At 34.9% G+C, this 20,806-nt stretch overlaps 1 protein-coding gene across 3 annotated transcripts in view; it reads left to right on the forward strand.

The window, feature by feature from the left end:
• CFAP58 (cilia and flagella associated protein 58) overlaps positions 1 to 20,806 on the forward strand; it is a 109,667-nt gene that overhangs the window by 7,042 nt on the left and 81,819 nt on the right. For all 3 annotated transcript variants that reach the window (XM_031955806.1, XM_031955804.1, XM_031955805.1), the window contains exons 2-9: positions 2,212 to 2,493; positions 4,469 to 4,617; positions 8,047 to 8,203; positions 8,870 to 9,064; positions 11,191 to 11,328; positions 13,208 to 13,367; positions 14,589 to 14,671; positions 19,321 to 19,512. In XM_031955806.1, coding sequence (XP_031811666.1) covers positions 2,212 to 2,493; positions 4,469 to 4,617; positions 8,047 to 8,203; positions 8,870 to 9,064; positions 11,191 to 11,328; positions 13,208 to 13,367; positions 14,589 to 14,671; positions 19,321 to 19,512 — 1,356 coding nt within the window. The remainder of the gene's footprint in view (positions 1 to 2,211; positions 2,494 to 4,468; positions 4,618 to 8,046; positions 8,204 to 8,869; positions 9,065 to 11,190; positions 11,329 to 13,207; positions 13,368 to 14,588; positions 14,672 to 19,320; positions 19,513 to 20,806) is intronic.

Consider the following 20,806-nt stretch of genomic DNA (forward strand, 5'->3'; position numbering starts at 1 on the left):
ACTTTCCCCTCATGTTCTATCATTCCCAGACAATTTTCTTGGATTATTTCTTGCATCATTGTGTCAAAGTTCCTTTTTTTTGGTCACAACTTTCAGGCAATTCTTATATTTTCTTTTCTTGATCTGTTCCTCAGATCTGTTGTCTTTCTTATGTTTTGCATTCTGTTCTATTTTTTCATTCTTTGGAATCTATTTTGTAATTTCTTGGTCTCTCATAGCTTCACTGGCTTCTCCTTGCCCAATTCTAATTTTCAAAGAGTTATTTTCATCTTTGAAACTCTGTATCACCTTTTCTAGTTGATTAACTTTTTTTTCATAATCTTGTTTTTCTTGGATAGCTATTATTATTATTTTAGTTTTTCCTCAGTGTTTCATTTGATTTTTAAATTTTTTTTGAGTTGTTCTAGAAATTCTCACTGGGCAGGGAGCCATTTCACATTATTCTTTGGGGTAGAAGAAGCTCTTTTTACTTCAGTGTCATCCTCTGAAAATGAATCCCGGTCTTCCCTGTTCCCCAAATAAGTTTTTATGGTGGGGTTTCTTTGCTATTTTTTTTTTTAATAAAAGGTAACCTTGTAAGCACCTCTAATCACGGGCTGGGTGCCTCAAGCTTGCCTTCAGCTCTCCCTTCAGATCAGGAACTCCAAACCAAGCGCTCCACCTTCCAGGCCCACAATCCTGCCCCACTGCCCTTGCATTCCTGGCACTGGTTCCTTCTCACCAAGGCTGGTCCCCACAGCACAGCCAGGCCCAGGAGTTCCTGAGTTTCCCTCAGTCTTCCCAGACTCAGATCCGACTCCTCACAGTCTGGGAGGTGAAAGTTTCTGTAGTTCCTGCAGAACCTCCCAGCCAAATCCCCTATGCCCAGGGCTCCCCACTAGTAGTTTCTGAGGAGCTAGTGGGAGGTATTTGCACTTCACTAGGGTTAATCCCAGCCTGGGGGCTTTCTTCAGTTGCTCTAGGGTTGTACCTGGAGGACTCCAGTTCTGCCCCCAGTCTTCGTAGTTTTTTACCAGTCTATGTTTGCCCTGAGGCACAATTTTTTTCCACTTGTGGTGGAGATCTTGAAATATGCCAACCTATTCCACTATCTTCCCAGAATTCCCCTCCCCTTGCAGTATTTTAATTTTTTAAGATAAAAGACATTTAAGAAAAACAAAGGAATGAGTGGTAAACCATCTTTACATAGGCCTCTTCCTGGAGGTCAGGATGAAATTTTGCATTTTAGCTACAGTCAGTCCCAGGGCTCACCAAAGATTTAGGATGTCTCCGATTTAGGAAACAGCCAACTAGGAGATAGCAGCTGCATTTATTTCTGCTGGCTAAGGCCCATCTATTTGGGGTTTCTTTTTTCTCAACTACTATTTAGGATCATCTCACCTTCTAGGCTTTTTATCTAGGCTCTGGCTTTGTCCAGGGGGGTGGGGGTGGGGGTAGGGATTAATCGTTGGAAAGGAACTGGAAGAGAGCAGAAACAAAAGAGCTGTGCTCACATTCCTAGTTCTGCAGTTTATGTGAGTCATTAGGAGACACTGATTCACTGTTCTCAACATTATTTTACATTGGGAGATAGACTACTTTGGCTGCTTTTTCATTTCAATCCTTATCTCCGTCTCCTTCCCTAAATGCCTGATTTTTCTGTCAAATAGCAATCTTAATCTTAATTCTGCACTATATTGTTCACTCATTCTTTCATGTCTGACTCTTCATGACCCCTTTTGGAATTTTCTCAGCAAAGATACTGGAGTGATTTGCCATTTTTTTTTCTCTGTCTCCTTTTATAGATGAGGAAACTGATGCAAACAGGACAGAGTTAAGTGACTTGCCCAGGATAACACAGCTAGGAAGCTAAAAATATGTATTAACATTGTTTCAGTTGGGGAAAATATGTCTAGCATTTCAAATACACCTTAGAACCAGATTTTTAGCAAGAAATTTGTTGATGAGTTGCAGTTCCTACTTGGAAAAGTTATTTCTTTGGGTAGTATCAATCCATGTATTGATGGAATATTTTAAAAATGTTTTGTCAATAGCAATAGCTTAATGTAATATACATCAAGAAGTGCCAGATTTTGGAGCAAGAGGGAGATCTTGTTTTTGAATTCTCTCTTTAACTTTCCTCTCCTCTGGCTCCATGCTGCTGATTTGGTGATAGTTTATGGTGAGTTTTGAGCATAAATTTTACATTCATATCCCTATAATTTTGTATAGGAAAAATTTGAAAAGTCACAACTGGAAGAAAATGCTTTTGAAGAATTGGAAAAGGAGTTCCAAGATGTCATCAATGAACTTTCAGGAGATAAAAGTCTGGAGAGATTCAGGATGGAATATGAGAAGCTTCATGTTGTTATGAAAAAGTCCTATGAAAATGAAAAGCGTTTGATGGCAAAATGTAGAGAGCTAAATGCAGAAATTGTTGTTAATTCTGCTAAGGTAGCCACTGCTCTGAAACTGTCCCAAGATGACCAGACAACCATTGCATCACTCAAAAAGGTAATGATTTGGAAAGGAAGGAAAGAGAAAACTATCAGTGAACAGTTCACAAATTTAAAATATTATTCTTCTATCTTTTTAGCAGCTTTGAGCAAAAGATTTCAGCTTGAGACATTGAAGAAATATAGCTATAATAATTGATTTGTGATTAATTTTTTTCTATCACTTTGTCAATAGTTTTGGGAAATTTTCGTGGTCTAATCAGGATGAGAAAGTTTAGACATTTTCATTTACCATAGAAATCTCTGAAAAGAGGGAATTATTTCCACATTTTTTTTAGGTGTCGGGTTAAATAAGTAAAGAACAATTACCTCCTTAGTTTACATTCATCATTTGGATACTGATGCAGAGAAATCATGGGAATATTTACCCCTAAGTCTGATATCTACAAATAAGGGTTTTTGGCATCTATTTAGACAAAGATAAAAAAGAACTTAATTTAAATATATTTTCTTTAGTTTTTTATTTTGGTCAGCAAAAAATTCCTCATTGTTCCCAAGCATATAATTCCCTTCAAATCTAGAATAATGTGGGCATATACTTCTCAGCCCTGTGCTTTGGAAGACATATCTTCTGTCCTCAGAAGCTGTATTTTCTTAGTATTAAGTACTCTCATTTTCCCCATTATTTTCCTTCCTGTCTATAGATATAAATGTTTTAAAAGAGTTTTAAGATAAAAAGTCTTTTTTCAAAATTAACAAACTAGAAAACACTAACCCTCACATTAACAAAATAAACTGGTTATAACTGAATTGGATGAAATGTATCTACTATTTTGTGTCTTAAATGTTTAAATATTTTTCTTTAAGATTTTGTTATAATTTTAAAGATAAATAGCATTTCAAGGTACACTAGATATGGGTAGTAGTTATACAATAGACTAGAATTTTGTTTTTTAGAAAATAATATAATTATGAAGTGTAATTATCTGATAGACCAGTAGAGTCTCATTCTCCTAGCTTTAGTATAAATAGGAAACCTTTAAATTAAGTTCCAAGATCTCCTCATTTAATTACTTAAAATAAGAAGAATCAACTCCCTCCCTCTCCCTTAGTTCTCTGTGTGAATTATTGGGGATTTTCACCAGAAGTTTGCTGGGTCTCTTCTCTGAAAATAGGTGTGCACATAGTTATGCCTGGGAGTACAACTCACCCTGAGGTGAGTATTGTCAAAGAAGCGTCTCTTTCCGCTCAGGCTCTATGTTAATCTATACTATGATAGATATACTCACGCATGTGACAAAATTAACAAATTAGCAAGAAAGTTAATGAAAATCAGGAACATTGTATCACTTGGTATGTTCTATTTTTTAATGTAAATTAACTCCTAAACATCTATGCAAATATTTCATAATATAATTTGTAATATTAACAATCTCATGCTTTGGTTTTATTATTCCCTTTTAGATATTTGGTGAGAATGCTAGGATTCTGGAATTAAGGAAAGAGGAATAATAGAGGTAGCTATCCTATGTAATTTGCTAACAGGACTGTGTTTTGTACTCCCCTTTCTCTGTACACAGTTCATGTTACTGGAATAATGAAGTGCAGATAAGGATTGAAAGTACAGCATGGCCTTTGATTTGGAACCTGCAAGGAATGTCAAAAATTTATCTGAACTAGGAAGCCCATTAGCTTTTATTTTTTCAATTTTCAAAGCCTGTTTTCAGATCCTTGATTGTTTCTATCAGATCTTGTACATTTAAATTTTACTTATGCTAATGAGAAATAAACAAATTCATGAATATCTTTTAAATTAAAGATTATTTATTTCTCTTTGAAAGTGTTTCTCAATATTCATTGGCCCCTAATGAGTACTTCAATGTGTTTTCTAATCTTCCTTCTCCAAGACTTACAGCTGTATTATTATTTGCAATGTTAATCAGTGTTACTTTGTTGGTTATGACACAAATGAAGATAATTTCATTTAGAATCATTTTGACTTTCCTAACTAATGTATTCCATGGCATCTCTAGGAAATAGAAAAGGCTTGGAAAATGGTGGATTCTGCCTATGATAAAGAACAGAAGGCAAAGGAAACCATTCTGGCACTGAAAGAGGAAATAGTGAATCTGAGTAAACTAGTAGAACAAGGATCCGGATTATCACTGGGCCAAAGTAACAAGTAGGTTACTAGATGTGTTCTGAACTGATTTTGAAGAAATTATTTCTTTAAAAAAAGAAACCTTTGCTTTCTGTATTTCTAAAGCAATTAACTTCTTTCATAGTATACTTCTGCTTTTTTTTTTTTTTTTTTGAGGTACTATAAATGCCTTATTCTTTATTTTCTTTTTCTATGTACCCACCATCCTCTGGTTTATGGTTATTGCTCTTTTAGGAAATTTCAATCACAGGTGGATAATTAGTTTGCATAATTGGTTAACAATTCCTTTGGAATGGTTGATTTTTTCCCCCTCAGTAATAGTGAATATTTAACTTATTCAGAGTTCCCAAACAAATTTATCTTTCCTTTAATTAAATTAGTTATCAAACATGTTAATTGAATACTTAGCTGATTTGCTACATTTCAACAGTCAGTCAACAAACATTTATTAAGTACTCCTATGCTCCAGGCACTCTGGATATATAAAGAAAAACGAAAATACTGCTCCCTGCTCTCAAGGAACTTGAAGTAAAAATATAATAGATTTCTACATTGTTTAGCAAACAGAGTCCAAGTTTGTCTTGATTAATTACTGAGTCAATCCAAGCTTTTTCTTTAGAAATTCTGGCACCACAGGTGGAAGATGATGTGGAAATCTGAAATTGACCTTCATGGAGTCATAGATGAACCATTGTAGTGCAGTTAGGGTACCATCATGATGCTACAGGTAAAGAGTTCCTTCCATATATTTTTGTATCCAAGCCCCTGAAAGCTAGGGCAGGGTAGTAATAAAAGAAGGAGTATATAATTAATCTGTAATCTGATTGAATTGATGGTGTGTTTTGAGAGAGCAAGTAAGTAGTGGGCAAGAATTTAAGTACAATGAGGAAAAGTGTGTATGAAACTCTATTTAGAAGTCTCATGGACCACATAGTCTGACTTATCTTCAAGAAATGGCATCAAAGGATATTTAGTGGAGGGGCAAGGTTGTATGTTAGCCTTAACTTTAACTCTTAATGATCAAAAAGATACCTGATTCTTCAAATCTAAATACATTTACACAAAAGTCCTAGTCAAATTTTAAGTTACCATGTTTCAGAATAGAGCATTTAGTCAAGTCAGTTAGCCAACACTTGCCTCTTTAGAGGACTGAATTAAATGAGTTGAATTTTAATATCCATAAATGTAAAGTATGATTTATTTAAATCTAAAATGGATTTAAATGCTAGATGAGGGATTTCTGGTTAATAATCCTGTAATGGGCTGAGGTTTGAGTTGATGCACTGAGGTCCCAAGTACATGAGGATAAATAGTAATTGAACTATACTCTATTAATATACATGATTGGATAAAGAATGGAACCAGGCCCAATCTCTCCCAGTTTCTCTTCCTGTTCCTCTCTCTGCCTCCACCCACCAAAATCGTCATTTCCTGTACAACACATCAGGACTTGCACAGAGAGTGGGTAGGGACCATTCTTTATCTAATCATGTATATTAATAGAGTATATAGCCCAATTACTATTTAGCCTCACATGCTTGAGACCTCAGTGCATCAACTCAAACTTCAGCCCATTACATAATCCGGTCTATAAAAAAGATCTGGGGGTTTTAGTAGACAGCAAGTTCAACATAAACAAGCAGCATGATATAGCAAACAAAAAATCTAATACAGTTTTGGGCTGCAGAAATAGTGCATAGCTTCTAGGAATAAGGAAATGAGAGTCCCATTGGGATCTGCTTGGATCTCCGAAACATACATAGACACTACAATTTAGGAGGACTGTTGGTAAAAAGAGAATATCCAGAGGAGAGTAGTCAAAATAGTGGAGGACCTTGAAAGCATGCCATATGAAGATTAGTTGAAGGGATCTTTGGGAATCAGTTGTCTAATCAAGAAGAGAGGCAACATGGACTAGTGAATAGTGTTGGTCTTGAAACCAGATGGACCTGGCATCAGAGGCCTCCTTCCTTGGTACCTCTGTAAATCCTCACTAGCTATGTGACACTGAATAGCTCTCTTTGCCTCAGTTCCTCATTTATCAAATCAGAGGGTTGTATTAGTTGGCTTCTAAGGTCCCTTCCAACTGTAAATCCAGAATCCTTCATTTGTAAGTTTCAGACTGGTCATTTTAGCTATCTTAACATATCTGGAGAGTTGTCATATGGAAAAAAGGATTAGATATGTCTTGTTTGAGCTCAGATGACATAACCTATAGCAGTGGTTGGAAGTTGGGGAGAGAAAAAGGCTAGATTAATCATTCAACAAGTATTAAGTATTTGCATTGTGCCAAGTATTTTGTTAAGGACTGAAGATTAAAAAAATGTCCTCAAGAAGATTGCATTTGAATGGGCAACATACACATAATTAGGTACATACAAGATATGTAGAGTTAATGAAAGGGTAGCCAATCTTAAAGGAAAGAGCTCTAGTAACTGGAGAAGACTGCAAAAGACCTCCTGTAAAAGGTAGAGTTTGAGTTGAATCTTGAAGGAAGCCAGGGTAAGGTAAAGATGAGAAAGGTAAACTTACCAGATATGATCCAAAAGCATAGGTGTTGAGAGGCAGGGCATGTGAAAAACAGAGAGACCAATTTGACTACATTGTAGAGAATGTGTGATAAAGTAAAGTATAAGAAGAGAAGAAAGAAAGCTTTTTATTTGTACATTGTAGTGAGAACTCTGTTTTAGTTCTATGGTAGACAAGATGGCTGTTCTGATCTCTTCCAAGTATAAAATTTTATCTGAGTCTATGAGTTCCAGATATTTAACTTAATGGAAAGGAAGGGAAGTGCCCTGAGATGTGTGTGTAAATTTAAATGAGTATATATTAGTGTATTCAAAAGATGCTGATGAGTAATAGTAAATAGGGCTTTCAAATTGTTTTAGATAGCCATTTGGAAAATGCAAGTTTTCCTCTTCAATTCTGGCCTTGAAGTGTCTGCTTTCCTTTTGATCTAGAAGCTATGTTAAAAAGCTTAGATGCTCTGTTCTAAAGATTCTGAGTCTTGCAGAGAAAATGAATCAAGTAACTAGTTATAGTGTCTGGATTACAAACTACTTAAAAACAAACTGATTTACTCTTCAGATAGAAAGAGTACAATGCTGTATGTTTTTCAAAGTTATATCACCAATATTTGTCAAATTTTATTTATAGGCATGTTTTATCTGGGTTACAATCCCTTGCTCTTTTCTTCAAAAAGGATGAACAGGATAAAAAACTAATGGTGTGTACAGTATTTCTGTACTATGTCTTAGGCTTATCAGTTGCGATATATCTCTCTAATGAATATTTAAAATGAAAAGAAAAATTGTATAATTTGACAGCTGCTATGGGTTAATCAGCAATGCTTGACATTAAATCACTTACATTAAAATGAGCTCAGTAGGGGATAGAATCTCAGAAGACTGCCATTTGGTTTGTGTTTTGTTTCATTTTTTTTTCTTTCAGCATCAGAGATTTACTGAAATATAAGGAAGAAATAACAAGGGAACGAGACCAGCTCTTGGCAGAAGTGGTGAAATTAAGAGAGACTTTAACTTCGGTCACGGAGCAGCATCAAAAAACCGAGAGATTAAAAGAGGAAGCTGAGCATACCATCTCTCAGGTCTGGGGAGCAAGCATGGCCACAAGGAAATGTGGTAGCCCCAAACTTCGTCCTTTGGAGCTCCTTCTGAAACTTATTTATTCTCCCTTTCTCCTCTCAAATTAATCATCTCTGGGTATCTGTGTTATTTTGTGTGTTTTTCTGGTGTGTTCTTTTAAAGAGCTATTGGTTCTCCATTGACCTTTGTCTGAACCACATCAGTAAAGAATGTTGCCTGGAAAAGATCCTTGCTGACCCTCTTGTCCTTGGGAGATGGATTAGACTAAGGCAAAAGCTGCTACCTACCAAACTGGTGCAGAATTCCTGTCAGTCCTCCCAGCTTCATGGACTTAAGGGGATGAATAAATATGAATTTTTTTTTTTGTGCTGTAGACCAAGTGGTGTATTTCACAATGGGTGGCTTTTATAAAATGTCTCTCTGGTGGCAAGGAAAGAAAGCATGATCATTATTGACATGGATTTGGAGCATTGAAGAACAGACCAGAAATTCTCCTGCTTTGTAAAGATTTAAAAATCAGGGCTAGGAGAGAAGTAAATGAAAAAAAACCTTTTCTGAGGTGACTCCCCTTAAAATGAGAGACTTATGGAGGTTGATAAACATTGAATCACACTAGCTGAGCCAAAAGGTTTTAATGTCTTTTTGTCCTGCCCTTTCTCTAACTGTAGTTCCAACAAGAAATCCAGCTTCGTCAGAATGAAGCTTCCAGGGAAACCAGGAAGAAGGAGAAAATGGAGAAAGAACTCAAACAGGTTCAGAATGACATGGATGGAAAACAGAGTGAAATAAAAACACTCCAGCAGCTTGTGCAGAAGAGTAAAGAAGAGATCCAAAAATTTGAACAACAGCTCAAAGAGCAGAAGGTATGGTGTGCTCTCTGAACCATGCCTTCCAATGTGGCCTGCTTTAGCATTTTTTGTCTTCCTTTCAAAAGATACAGAGTATGTGATCTTTCTCTTGCCTTGCAGACATCAGCGACCATTTGTGCTTTTCTATTTATTTAAAGAATTAATTGTGGGAGTTATGCAATCTTTATTTTATTCCTTTTATGTTTTTATGAACCCCCTTTTAACCCTGAAAAATTTATATTAATGTCAGGTATGATGGTACACACCTGTAATTCATGTTGCTGGGGAGCTGGAGACTGATGAATCTCTTGAGCAAAGATAATCTGGTGTTTACACTAAGATCAGAGTCCCGGGGAGTTTGGTGAGGTCCACCAGATTGCCTAAGGAGGGATAACTAGCCTTGGTTGAAAATGGAGCAGTCAGAGTTAGATCTATCCATGAGTAGCTCTTACATCGAGGAGAGAGAGAGAGAGAGAGAGAGAGAGAGAGAGAGAGAGAGAGAGAGAGAGAGAGAGAGAGAGAGAGAGAGAGATACAGAGACAAGGAAAGGCAGAGATGAGGAAGAGGCAGAGGGAGAAACAGAGACAGAGGGAGAGACAAGAGACAGGAAGAGAGCAGAGACAGAAACAGAGACAGGGAGGAGAAAGAGAGAGAGACAGAGAGAGAGAGAGAGAAAGAGAGAGACAGAGAGACAGAGAGAGACAGAGATAGAGACAGAGACAAAGCACATACACAGAAAGAGGGAGATTGACTATTAAGGTTTAAGTGTAAAGAGTATATACTGATTATGTCTTTTTCTTTTAAACAATATGCTGTTTCTAATAGTTTTGCTTAAATGTTATAATTCTTTAAGATAATGTAAATTATAATTGTTACTATATATAATTATAATCTAACTTCTCTGATGGTGAGACCTCAAGAAAGAAATCCCATTAATCAAAAAGGTGATTTCTGATTCTCCCAGATATTGTTGTCAGAAACACTGTTTCTAAAAAATTGTTTAGCCATATCACATTCCTCTCATGACATTAAAAAACTGTACCACTTATTCCTATAACAATTTCCTTATTAATTCATGTGAAGTCCAAATTTATGTATACATTTTACATAGCATAATCTCTAGAGGGAAGCTGAGCAAATTGTTTGAATTAGAAAGTCATTCCTTAACTTTCTTAATGTGACAGTAAATTACCTATTACCATCATGATTGCAGAATGACATACTTTTCCCAGAATTCAGCAATCATGATAAAACCAGAGTAGTTTATTCAGCCAAGATAAAGATAGTTTAGGGAAAATACCAGTTCCATTTAGACTGGAAGGCGGCACTTTAGTTTATTCCATTTTAATTGGACATTTGATTTAGCCTTTCCTGTCAGAATAGCCTTCAAGTCTGATTCATGAGAGAATGGAGACAGCATTCTAGAGAGATGCTTTTGTACATTTTGCTTCTCTTCTTCTTCCTTCCAGTCTCTCTATCTCCTGATTCCCCACAGTTCTGTTACATCAAGATGACCCAGAATATTTATAAGTTCATTTTTGTAAAACTTTGTCTGTTCAGGAGAGTTTTAGTAAGGAGGAAGAAAGCTGGCTGATACTGAAATCAAGAAGGTATATAAATCATCACGCTGCTGTTCCAGATTTTTGACTTAAAATGGATTAAATGGGCTATGTGCTGGTCTTAGTGAACTGTTCCATTTATGGAAATGTTCTAGACATATTAATGTCGGATTTGCCTGTATAGATGTCCTGCTCCCCTACCCCACAGCTGATAAAATCCATTCGAATCTCCTGCTCATTTGCAATGATTATAGCGATTGTTGTGTTATGTGATGCTTGCCAAATGACAAAAAGGCATTAAAATATTTATCCACCACCTGTGAAGGAGACTTCCCAGAGCTCCCAGGGAAAATAAAAAGGATGCTTACTGTGTTATTCATTAGAAATTGTCATTCTCCCTCATCATTTAACATTCATTGTATTGTGAGTACATTAATAGTATCATCAGGAATAAAGAGCATTTTCAACAGAAAAGAAATCTGTGGTTACTCTCCTTCTGGGAGGCTTGTGGTGCTACATGTATATGCAGATATTGTAGTCAGATTAAAAAGTATCAACTAGATTGTTTCACATCTCTCATAGATCCTGAATGAACGAGCTGCCAAGGAGCTGGAACAGTTTCAGATGAGGAACACTAAGCTTCAGCAGGAGAATGAGCAACACGTCCTGGCTTGTGAACAGATAAGCCAGGAGAACCAGCAGAAGACGCTGGAACTGAAAGTAAATGCGGCATAATATGTCGATTACACAAGACTTCTCTCCTTCCCTGTCTGCTAATATGGAATTTGCCTTTTTAGTTTAAAGCATTGATCCCTCACCTTAGAAACTCTATCCTCTCACTTTACTGAATGCCTTCATGTATCAAAGGCAGGTGAACAACTGCTGTGATTACTTTATGTCCCAGAGCAGACAATGGAATAATTCCCTTGCTTACATCTAAAACTGTAAAGCTTATTATTGATCATATGGTTATTCAAAACCTTTCAAAGTCCAGCTTGGATTATTATTATATTTATTATTATTATTACATATTATATAAATTATATATCATATATTAATATGTAATTATCCTTAATTGAGCCTTGCATATTACCTCTTGCCAATAGCAAGAAACAATTCATGTTTAGTAAAGGATGTTTTATTATGTCTTACTACTATTGAGAAGGTGATAGACCATTTGCGTTTTGCACTTATTTGCAAGTCTGTTTTACTCTTATTTATGTGACTATCATCTGTGTCCTATCCATTTTTCAAAATGAGTTTCTGGTTCATACCCTTACCTTTATTGAAGGACTTAGATTCAGGACCCTGAAGAAAACAGCTTTTTACTTACCTTTTTACCTCATAAACATGGTCTGTAAGATCTAGAATAAGAAATACGTGACTCATTGAACTGCTGGGGATACTGAAGTAATCTAATACAACCCTCTGTCTATGGGCAAATAAATATCAAAACCATCCCAGCATGGTTTTGATTGAAAAATGTTCTTTCTGGGCATATTGGTACTTCAATTAGTGAAGAAACAGCGACTTAGGAGGAAGGGAATATGAACTTACACTTGATAAAAGAGTATTCTCCTTTATTGAAATTGTAGGACACAGCAAAAAAAAAGTGCATTTCTGTTTTCAAATGTATAGGAATTCTGCCTAGAAGACAGTATTCAGAGTCACGTTCTGCCTTTCCATTTGCTAGAACTGATTCCCTAAAATTGTTTGATGACACCTTCCCAGGATGCGTCTAGTGATTTTGTTTTAAAAATAGTCCAGCAAAATTCTAAAAATTCTCCCTCACCAAAATTATAATTGACTTTAATTTAAAAAATCAATCTGTACTAAATGGCATTTAAGTGATTGTTATTTACATTGAAGATATTGTGAAATAAAGGCTCAGAAATCCTTGAGAAAATTAATCTCAATACATTTTAAAGGAATTGATGCAATAACAGCAGCTCTTCCCTGCCTTTAATCGAAAGCATAAGGGCAAATAAATGGTGCTGTCTAAGGCAGGAATTTTTTTTTTTTAGATACATTTGTTACCATGAAGAATTGTCTACTAATATCGCCATGTTGCCTTATCTATATGTGTACTCATAAAATAACAGCACTCCCGTGGCATAAGACTTCATTTCTAGGTGCACTTGTTATTGTTGTGACCTTGTGTGTCTAAAAAAAGTTTGAGAATTGTACTGTTACATTAGGGCAGAGAAGAGAATAATGCTATATGTCAGAACAGTCTCAGTAGCTTAATGAAAATTCCAAAGTGATTGATGTCAATCAATGCAATACCAGTTGTGGAATTATTATTTATCAAGTGCAAACAAGACATACCTAGTTATGATAATGGCTTTAGCTACCAAATCTTGCTTGCCCTGACAATCAGATTTCATTCTAAGTCATTGTGTTAGCTTATCTACAATACTATTCAAAACATAGTTTTCTAATCTCTCTTCAAACAATATTTTAAAAATGGAATCCCATAGACCATCTTTACACTGTTAAAGGAATATTTTCTTTTATTGGTTCAGAATTTACTATCATTTCATTTCACTGAGTCCTTTGTTTGCCAAGTGTCATTGTCATTTCTCTGATAATTACATAGGCTAAAGAGGAGGAAATCCATCAGATGCGACTTGACATTGCAAGACTTAACAAAATGAGAGAGGTAATACATAAAAAACTGCACCAAGCTGAAGATCAAAAGGCAGAAGTGGAACAGACCAAAGAAATTCTCAAAAATCAGATTTGTGGATTAGAGAAAGGTAGACTGAAAGCAGCATAATTATTGGTCTTTTTTAAATAAACATTTGATTAGCTTGATTAGTGACTAATTGTATCTGATGAGTTCTATCCAAAGCCCATAAAAACACCTCCCTCCCACAAATAGTTTCACTCAATTTAGTCAAAAACCAGATGAATTCACTGAACAGATGTTTTTGGACATAATGCCAAATAGCTGGTTTGATTGATTTTGTTTACTTCTTAAAAATGAGTTTTAGCACTGTATAGATGTACTGTTATTTATTAGCATTACAAATCAGTGCATCCACTCCTAGTGTCATCATCTTCTTTCACATACTTTTGCTTTGGTTCAGTTTTTTTGGGAGGAGGTGGGGAGGGGTATGTATGTGAATAAAAGATTGTGTTATGGCCCCTAAATTGTTCACTTGAAAATGGTGAGTTGATTGTCACTATAATGACTTAATCTGCTTTTGGATTTATTTCCCTGTTGAGAAGTACTCATGGCTCATTTGGCAGCTGAAAAAAATAATATTTTATGGTATTAATAAATCTCAGTTTTACCTGATTATAGGAGAGACACCTACTTAGAAAAAAGAAAATAAGGCATCATTATTAGAGGTCTTTGGTCTAGTTACTGTTTCTAAATACAAGTACATTTTAAAATTTGAGTCTGCATATTTTCAAAGAACTTGTTCCACTTAGATTAGATTATTAGAAATGTTGCACATCTAAATTTTCTCTTGATAGCTTTCAGATATCTTAAGCGATTTTTTTTTTATTAACAGGACTTGTAGTTTAAGCATGTTTTAAGGAATCTTCTTTTGATATATAGTTTAGGACTTTCTTGATACCCTCATTGAAAGATATAAAGAAAACAGGAAATAGGATAATTTATTTTAAAATAATTAAATGCATAGAAAACTTTTCAAATTTGAGTAGTTAGTGTTGATGACAATTCCAGTCTTGTCCACCCCCCCCCTTTTTTTTGTCATGCATTAAAATGCGGGATTGAATTTTTTATCCTTTACCAATATTAAAAACTATCACAGAATTGCTTTCTCCTTTCCCGGTTATTTTAAAAACTATTTTTAACAGTTTTAGTTTCCTGTTAATGACCTTTCCCCTGTGATGTAAAACTGATAAAGGTTTCAAATAATCTGTCTTTGCTCTGGCGTTGTCTTTATTTTTTTTATTAGCTCTATAATTTGGTCTTAAACTTATAACTTTTTCTGGTGATTTAGAGCTGGAGATTACAAAAAAGCAAGGAGAACTTGATAAAAAGGCTATGGATGAGCTTCTGAGAGAGAGAGACATATTAAATAAGGTGAGTTTGTGATAGTAATGCTGGAAAATGAATGTCTTGCTTTGGGAATATAATATCTGTCTATAACCAGTTGTGCAGAGAAATAAAACTCACAGCAAGCCAAAGTAGATTAGAATAAATAATAGCTCTCAATTTTCCTTTAAGCAGCTGCTTACACTCTGTCTTTTAGTGTCTGTGAATTGAAATTACATTATCACCTGTGAACACAAAGGGACTTAAGAGAATTAGCATATAAAACAGTAGGGGATTTAAGAGTACTTTATGAATTCCATTTTATTGCTGATATGTTATTTGGTATCTTAAGTAGTTGATCAAAATCTTGGAATTCAATATCTACATGTTTTCAGCTTTGTGTTAATTGAGTAAATGTAAGTGGGGGTTTATAAAAATTGTACAGTGCATAATATCCAAGAATAATGGGTTAGTGATTTTTAAAAATCCTCACTCTCTATTCTAATCTCTAATTTTGCTTTTATTAGGAGTCTTTTTTTTTTTTTTTTTTTTTTTTTTTTTTTAAACAAAATGCTCCATTTGTCTGAATTCACATTCTGCCTCTGCTACTTGTGATCTTGAATGTGTCCTCTGGCTCCTGTGAGCCTCATATCCCCCATCTATACAATGAGCTAGTTGGAACTAGATGACCCTCTAAAGTTTCTTCCATTTCCAAATCTCCAGTCTTTTAGACCCTTGAGTGTGTGTTTCTCTAATAGACCTATTGAAAGAGGCCTAGAGTTCTGGCTCTGGTGGGTCTGCTTTTAAAATAAAAACAACCATATTTTAATTTATTTTGTTAAATATTTTTCAATTACATGTAAAATTTTTAAAACATTTCATTTAGAAAAAAATTTGAGTTCTGAGTTCTTTTTCTCTCCTCCCTCTTTGAGAAAGCAAGCAATTTGATATTGACTATACATGTTATGTTGTATAAAAAATATTTCCACATTTGGCATGTTGGAAAAGAAAACAGAGGCAAAGAAAAAAGAAAAATAGAGAAAGTAAAAAAAATATGTTTCAATCTGCATTCAGAATTGATCACTGGAGTTGGATAGCATTTTTCCTTTGGAATTGTCTTGGATCATTGTCTTATCAGAGTAGCTAAGTCCTTCACAGCTGATCATCCTCACAATAATAATCTTCACATTCTCCAGATTTTGCTCACTTCACTTTGCATCAATTCATATAAATCCACTTAGGTTTTTCTGAAATCATCTTGCTCATAATTTCTTATAGCATAATAATATTCCATCACAATCATATCTCACAATTTATTTAGCCATTTCTCTTGATTTACAATTCTTTACCAGCACAGAAAAAGTTTCTACAAATATTTTTGTACAAGTAGATTTTTCCTCCCATTTTCTTTGATCTTTTTGGAATATTGATCTATTAGTGGTATTGCTGGATCAAAAGGTATATATAATTTATAGCTTTTTGGGTGTAGTTCCAAATTGTTCTCCAAAATGATTGGGACTAGTTCACAACTCCACCACTAGTGTATTAGTGTTTCAATTTTTCCACATCCCCCAGCATTTGTCACTTTCCTTTTCTGTCACATTAGCCAATTTGATAGGTGTGAGATGCATTTCTTTAATCAGTAGCATTTTTTCATATGAGGATAGATAACTTTGATTTCTTCTTCTGAAGACTGCCTGTTCAAATCTTTGACCATTTATTCATTGGGGAATAATTCTTTTTAAAAAATATAAATTTGGCTGAGGTCCTAATATATCTGGGAAATATGAGGCCTTTTCCAGAGAAATTTGCTATAAAAACCACTCTGCCATTTCCTGCTGTACTTCTTGCTTTAGTTGCATTAGTTTTATTTGTGCAAGTCTTTTAATTTTATGTGATCAAAATTACTCATTTTACTTTTCATGATCCTTTCTTTCTTGTTTGGTCAGTGGCTCTAGTGGCTCTACTTTTAAAATCAAAAGACTCCATTTACTTTTAGAGGAATTTCATGGCTAAACACTAAAAGTGTTACATTTATTAATTGCAAAGATTTAGTGCCATTTTTCCTGCCCATTTTGAGGCAGCAGGTTGAAGGTATTGTATCAGTGAATGTATTGTTAATTCTCATGATTACTTTCATTTCTTGTTCAGGAACATAAGATGTTAGCTATATCTTTAATTATTTCTTTAGGTTTCATAAATAATTTAGTTCCAAATTGTTTACTTCAGATTATTTGGATGTTTCCTCTTCCCCCCACTCCCAATTTCACTTCACCCTCCACACTCAGAGCAGACTTAGCTTCCCACTTCATAGAGAGAATCAGGGCCATCCTATGTAGACCTACTTCATATTTCCCCTCCATTCCCAGAATTCCTCTGCACCGTAATCCATTGCCTCTTTTCTCTCTAGTCAAAGAATAGTTAAAAACAAACAAACAAACAAAAAAACCCCTACTTTACCTTAAGATTACTTCTTCTGGAATTGCCCTTGGCTTCTTTCCTCCAACTTTTTGGTTCTTGCTGTTTCTTTCTCCAAGGTTTTAAAAATTATTCCTTTTCCAATGGTTTCTTCTTATCAGGCTATAATCATGTTTAGAATTTTCCAATCTTGTCCAAATTCCAATCCCAGTCTCTGTCTCTCTGTCTCTCTCTCTGTCTCTCTGTCTCTCTGTCTCTCTCTGTCTCTGTCTCTCTGTTTCTGTCTCTGTCTCTCTCTATGTTTCTTTGTCTCTCTGTCTCTCTCTTCTTTCTTATACCATGCAGATACTTCTGGACCTTTATTTTCCAAAATAATCCATCAATTGCTCATCTAAAGTTTACTCCATCATTTTGCATTCCTGGTGCAGATCCAAATTGCTGTGATCTCCAGGCCCCAGATCATCTTTCCTTCTTTTTCAAGAAATTCAGCATCTGGCCTCACAGTCTTTCTTTCTGTCCTAACCTTGGGATACTCGTTTTCTTTCTGTCCTAAACTCATCCTTGGGGACTTTGATAAACACAATGATATTCCTTTAAATCCCTAGTTTCTCTCTTTATTAGCTTCCACGACTTCTGTAATCTGTGATTTCACTCCATCTCAGCTGTACATAGTCATGGTCATATCCTTGATAGAAAGACAATCTGAAACTTTTTAATTTATGTAATCTATGATCCAAAAGATTGATTTTTTTATCAGACAATAAATTTGTGTCCTTCTATCCTTCCTTCCTTCATCATCATGTGATCTCTGCCTTTTCCTTCTCATTCTTATTATTTAGAAGATTGCCCAACCTTAACCTTTTAGTTATCCAATTCAACTTTAGCTTACGCTCTACCTCAAATACCTTATCTCTTTATCCTATTCTTGCTCATCCCTTTCTAAACCTAGAATATTCCCACCATCACTCTTCTCCATTCTTCCTTACTTATGAACTCCACTAGAGGAAATCACACAACCACACTGACTGGGTCCACTACAAATTTATATTCTCTAACATAAGTGGGCCCATATTACTCATGAAAATTCTTTTACTTTTTTCTAATTGCTCTTTTGACCTCTCTCTAGTGTTTGTTTCAAACCTGCACTTCACATGTTTATTTGTGTACAAATTTTTGCATATATTTTGTACTATATCTCTATTTTTTTCTGAAGTAGTACAAAACTTGAAGGGAGTGACTATTTTGATTCTTGTCTTTGTAACTCCAGCATCTAGCACAGTAGGACTAAGTAGGAGAGTAAGTAATAAATGTTTGCCAAATTGAATTTTTTACATGTTTATTTGTTTAAAGAAAACCATCTAGTATTTTTTTGGATAATTCTGGAAATAGTACCCAAATTTTCAGTTTTACATTTGCAGCCAGCATGATCAGATTTAGTTTAAGTAGCATTTAACCTACATATTTGGCAAAGGATATGTGATTTTATTGCCATCTCATACTTCTGTATGAAGAGACTCACTCCATTAATGCACATTGCTGCCCTTCTCTGCAACTTAAAATCTTAGAAAGCTCCCTAGGGCATTGAGAAGTTAAGGAATTTGCTCAGGTTACACAACTGATATGTGTTAAAGGCAGGACTGAACTGCCCCTGAGGCCAGCTCTCCATCAGGTCGTGATGCCTCTTACACAGGAGATGTAACAAATTAATATAACCTAATATTTAGAAACAGCTATGATGTTTTCTTCTTCAATAGAAAAGTATTTTAATAAGCATCACAGTCAGAAAATTTCCTTTCTTTCATTTTGCTGCCTTTCAAACTACTCTCTCCTAGACTTCAACTTAGCATCCAATTTATGTAAATAAAATAAGTTCATCTTGTGTGTTCAATGCATTATCATCAGAAAAAAATGTGTAATTTGCATTTTGAACACTTTATATTTTACTTTTAAATATGCAAGAATTTCACAACATGACTGATATGGAAAAATGTTTTCCATGATTGCACATATATAACCTATATCAAATTGCTTATGGTTTTAGGAGGGGGAAGAGAAGTTAGGAGAGAAAGGAGGGAGAAAGAAAAATTTAGAACTCAAAATATTAAAAACTGTATGTTAAGAATTGCCTTTATATGTAATTAGAAAAAATAAAATACTCTTTATTTAAAAATGTGCAAGAATGATGTCATTAGAGTAGTCGTTCCACACTCTTGGGTTAAGATGAGTTCATTTCTCATATTAAGCATACTTGAATGTTTTGGTGTCTTTTTTTTCTGTAGAACCTGCTGAAGGCTGTCAACGCCACTCAGAAACAGGTAGACTTAGTAAAACTTCATGAACAAAACAAAAGGAACCTGGAAGAAGAAATCCAGAACTACAAAGATGAGGCTCAGAAACAAAGAAAGATCATCTTCCAACTGGAAAAGGAGAGAGATCGTTACATTAATGAAGCTAGTGACCTCACTCAAAAGGTTAGACCCTCTCGGTTTTACATGTGAGATGGATTCATGATGTGAGTTCACAGTATTTTCTCCCTTCCCTCTCATTTCACATGAATATTGGAAATCGGGCTTGTGAAAGCTTTGATATTTCACTTGTCTGGAGTTTTAGAAGGCTGAATTTTGATCTCATGAAAGGAACTATTATTTTTTTCCTCAATTATTATTTACAGGACTGGCCTGAGGCAAAACTATGAAGTTTACAACTGGTCTTCAGTACTCCCTTAGCTCTTGTGGATAATCAAAGCCTTTGTGCTGCCTTTTGGTCATACATGGCTTCCCCCTGTGGTACTATACCCAAGTCTACCCAATCTGGGAGTTTTCCATTCTCTAAAGTTACATATTGTTTTCTAATTTATCCTCCCTTTCCAAGTTCTGGTTGAGCTTAGTAGGAGAAAAGCAACTAATTAGGCTATTTTATATCTAGTTGTAAATGACTTAGGGCATTCTTCCCAGTTACTCCTCCCAGGAGAATTGATATTTTAAAAATCTTTCCCATACTCAAAAGAATGAATATCTCATGGTAGAATTTAAAATATTGCTACAGATAAGTATATTGAGTCTTGTTAGCTAAGTTGCTAAAGAAAGGATCCCTTTAGCCTTTACAGTATCCTTTGCATAGGTAGCATGGGACAAATTTCAGTCGTCTACAAGATATGCTAATAATGTCAGTTATACTTGGTGTGGTACAAGATTTTTGAGATTCTCTTTCATTAAACTTATCTGGTTATGTTGATGTGAAGAACAGCAAGAATGCTTTCATTGATCTGGTCCAAATGACTCATGTACTTTTTTTTTTTTTTTTTTTTTGAATTCTTGGTGGGGAGAGATACCAGATAACATTGTCATAATCTTTTAATCTCTGGGTCTGGCTATAAGTAGGATAGTGCCCCATATAAGCATGGTAGCTTCTGAAACTGCTTATCTGTTACTGGTACTTTGTCTTTAGACACAATATAAACCACTAGTGCAAGAGAGGGGAATATTTTTATTCCTTGTACCATCCTGTGCTGTTTCCAGATCCATGAATTAAATAAATTTCCTCACCCATACATTTTCAAAATTCCTGTTGTCCAAGTGTTTTGTTCAATTAATGATAAATGGATGATAAAATTAGGGAGTTTTTCAAATGATACCACATTGACAATTATCTCTTCTACCCTAATGTAAGATTGTCTTCAGTGATTTTCTTTTTCTGTTCTATACAGCAAGATTTTTCCTTATATTAATTTTTCATTGTTCTTGCAGTTTTTGTTCAAGTCAAAAT

This window comes from Sarcophilus harrisii, chromosome 2 (assembly GCF_902635505.1).
Source record: "Sarcophilus harrisii chromosome 2, mSarHar1.11, whole genome shotgun sequence".
NCBI classification, from domain to species: Eukaryota; Metazoa; Chordata; class Mammalia; order Dasyuromorphia; family Dasyuridae; genus Sarcophilus; species Sarcophilus harrisii.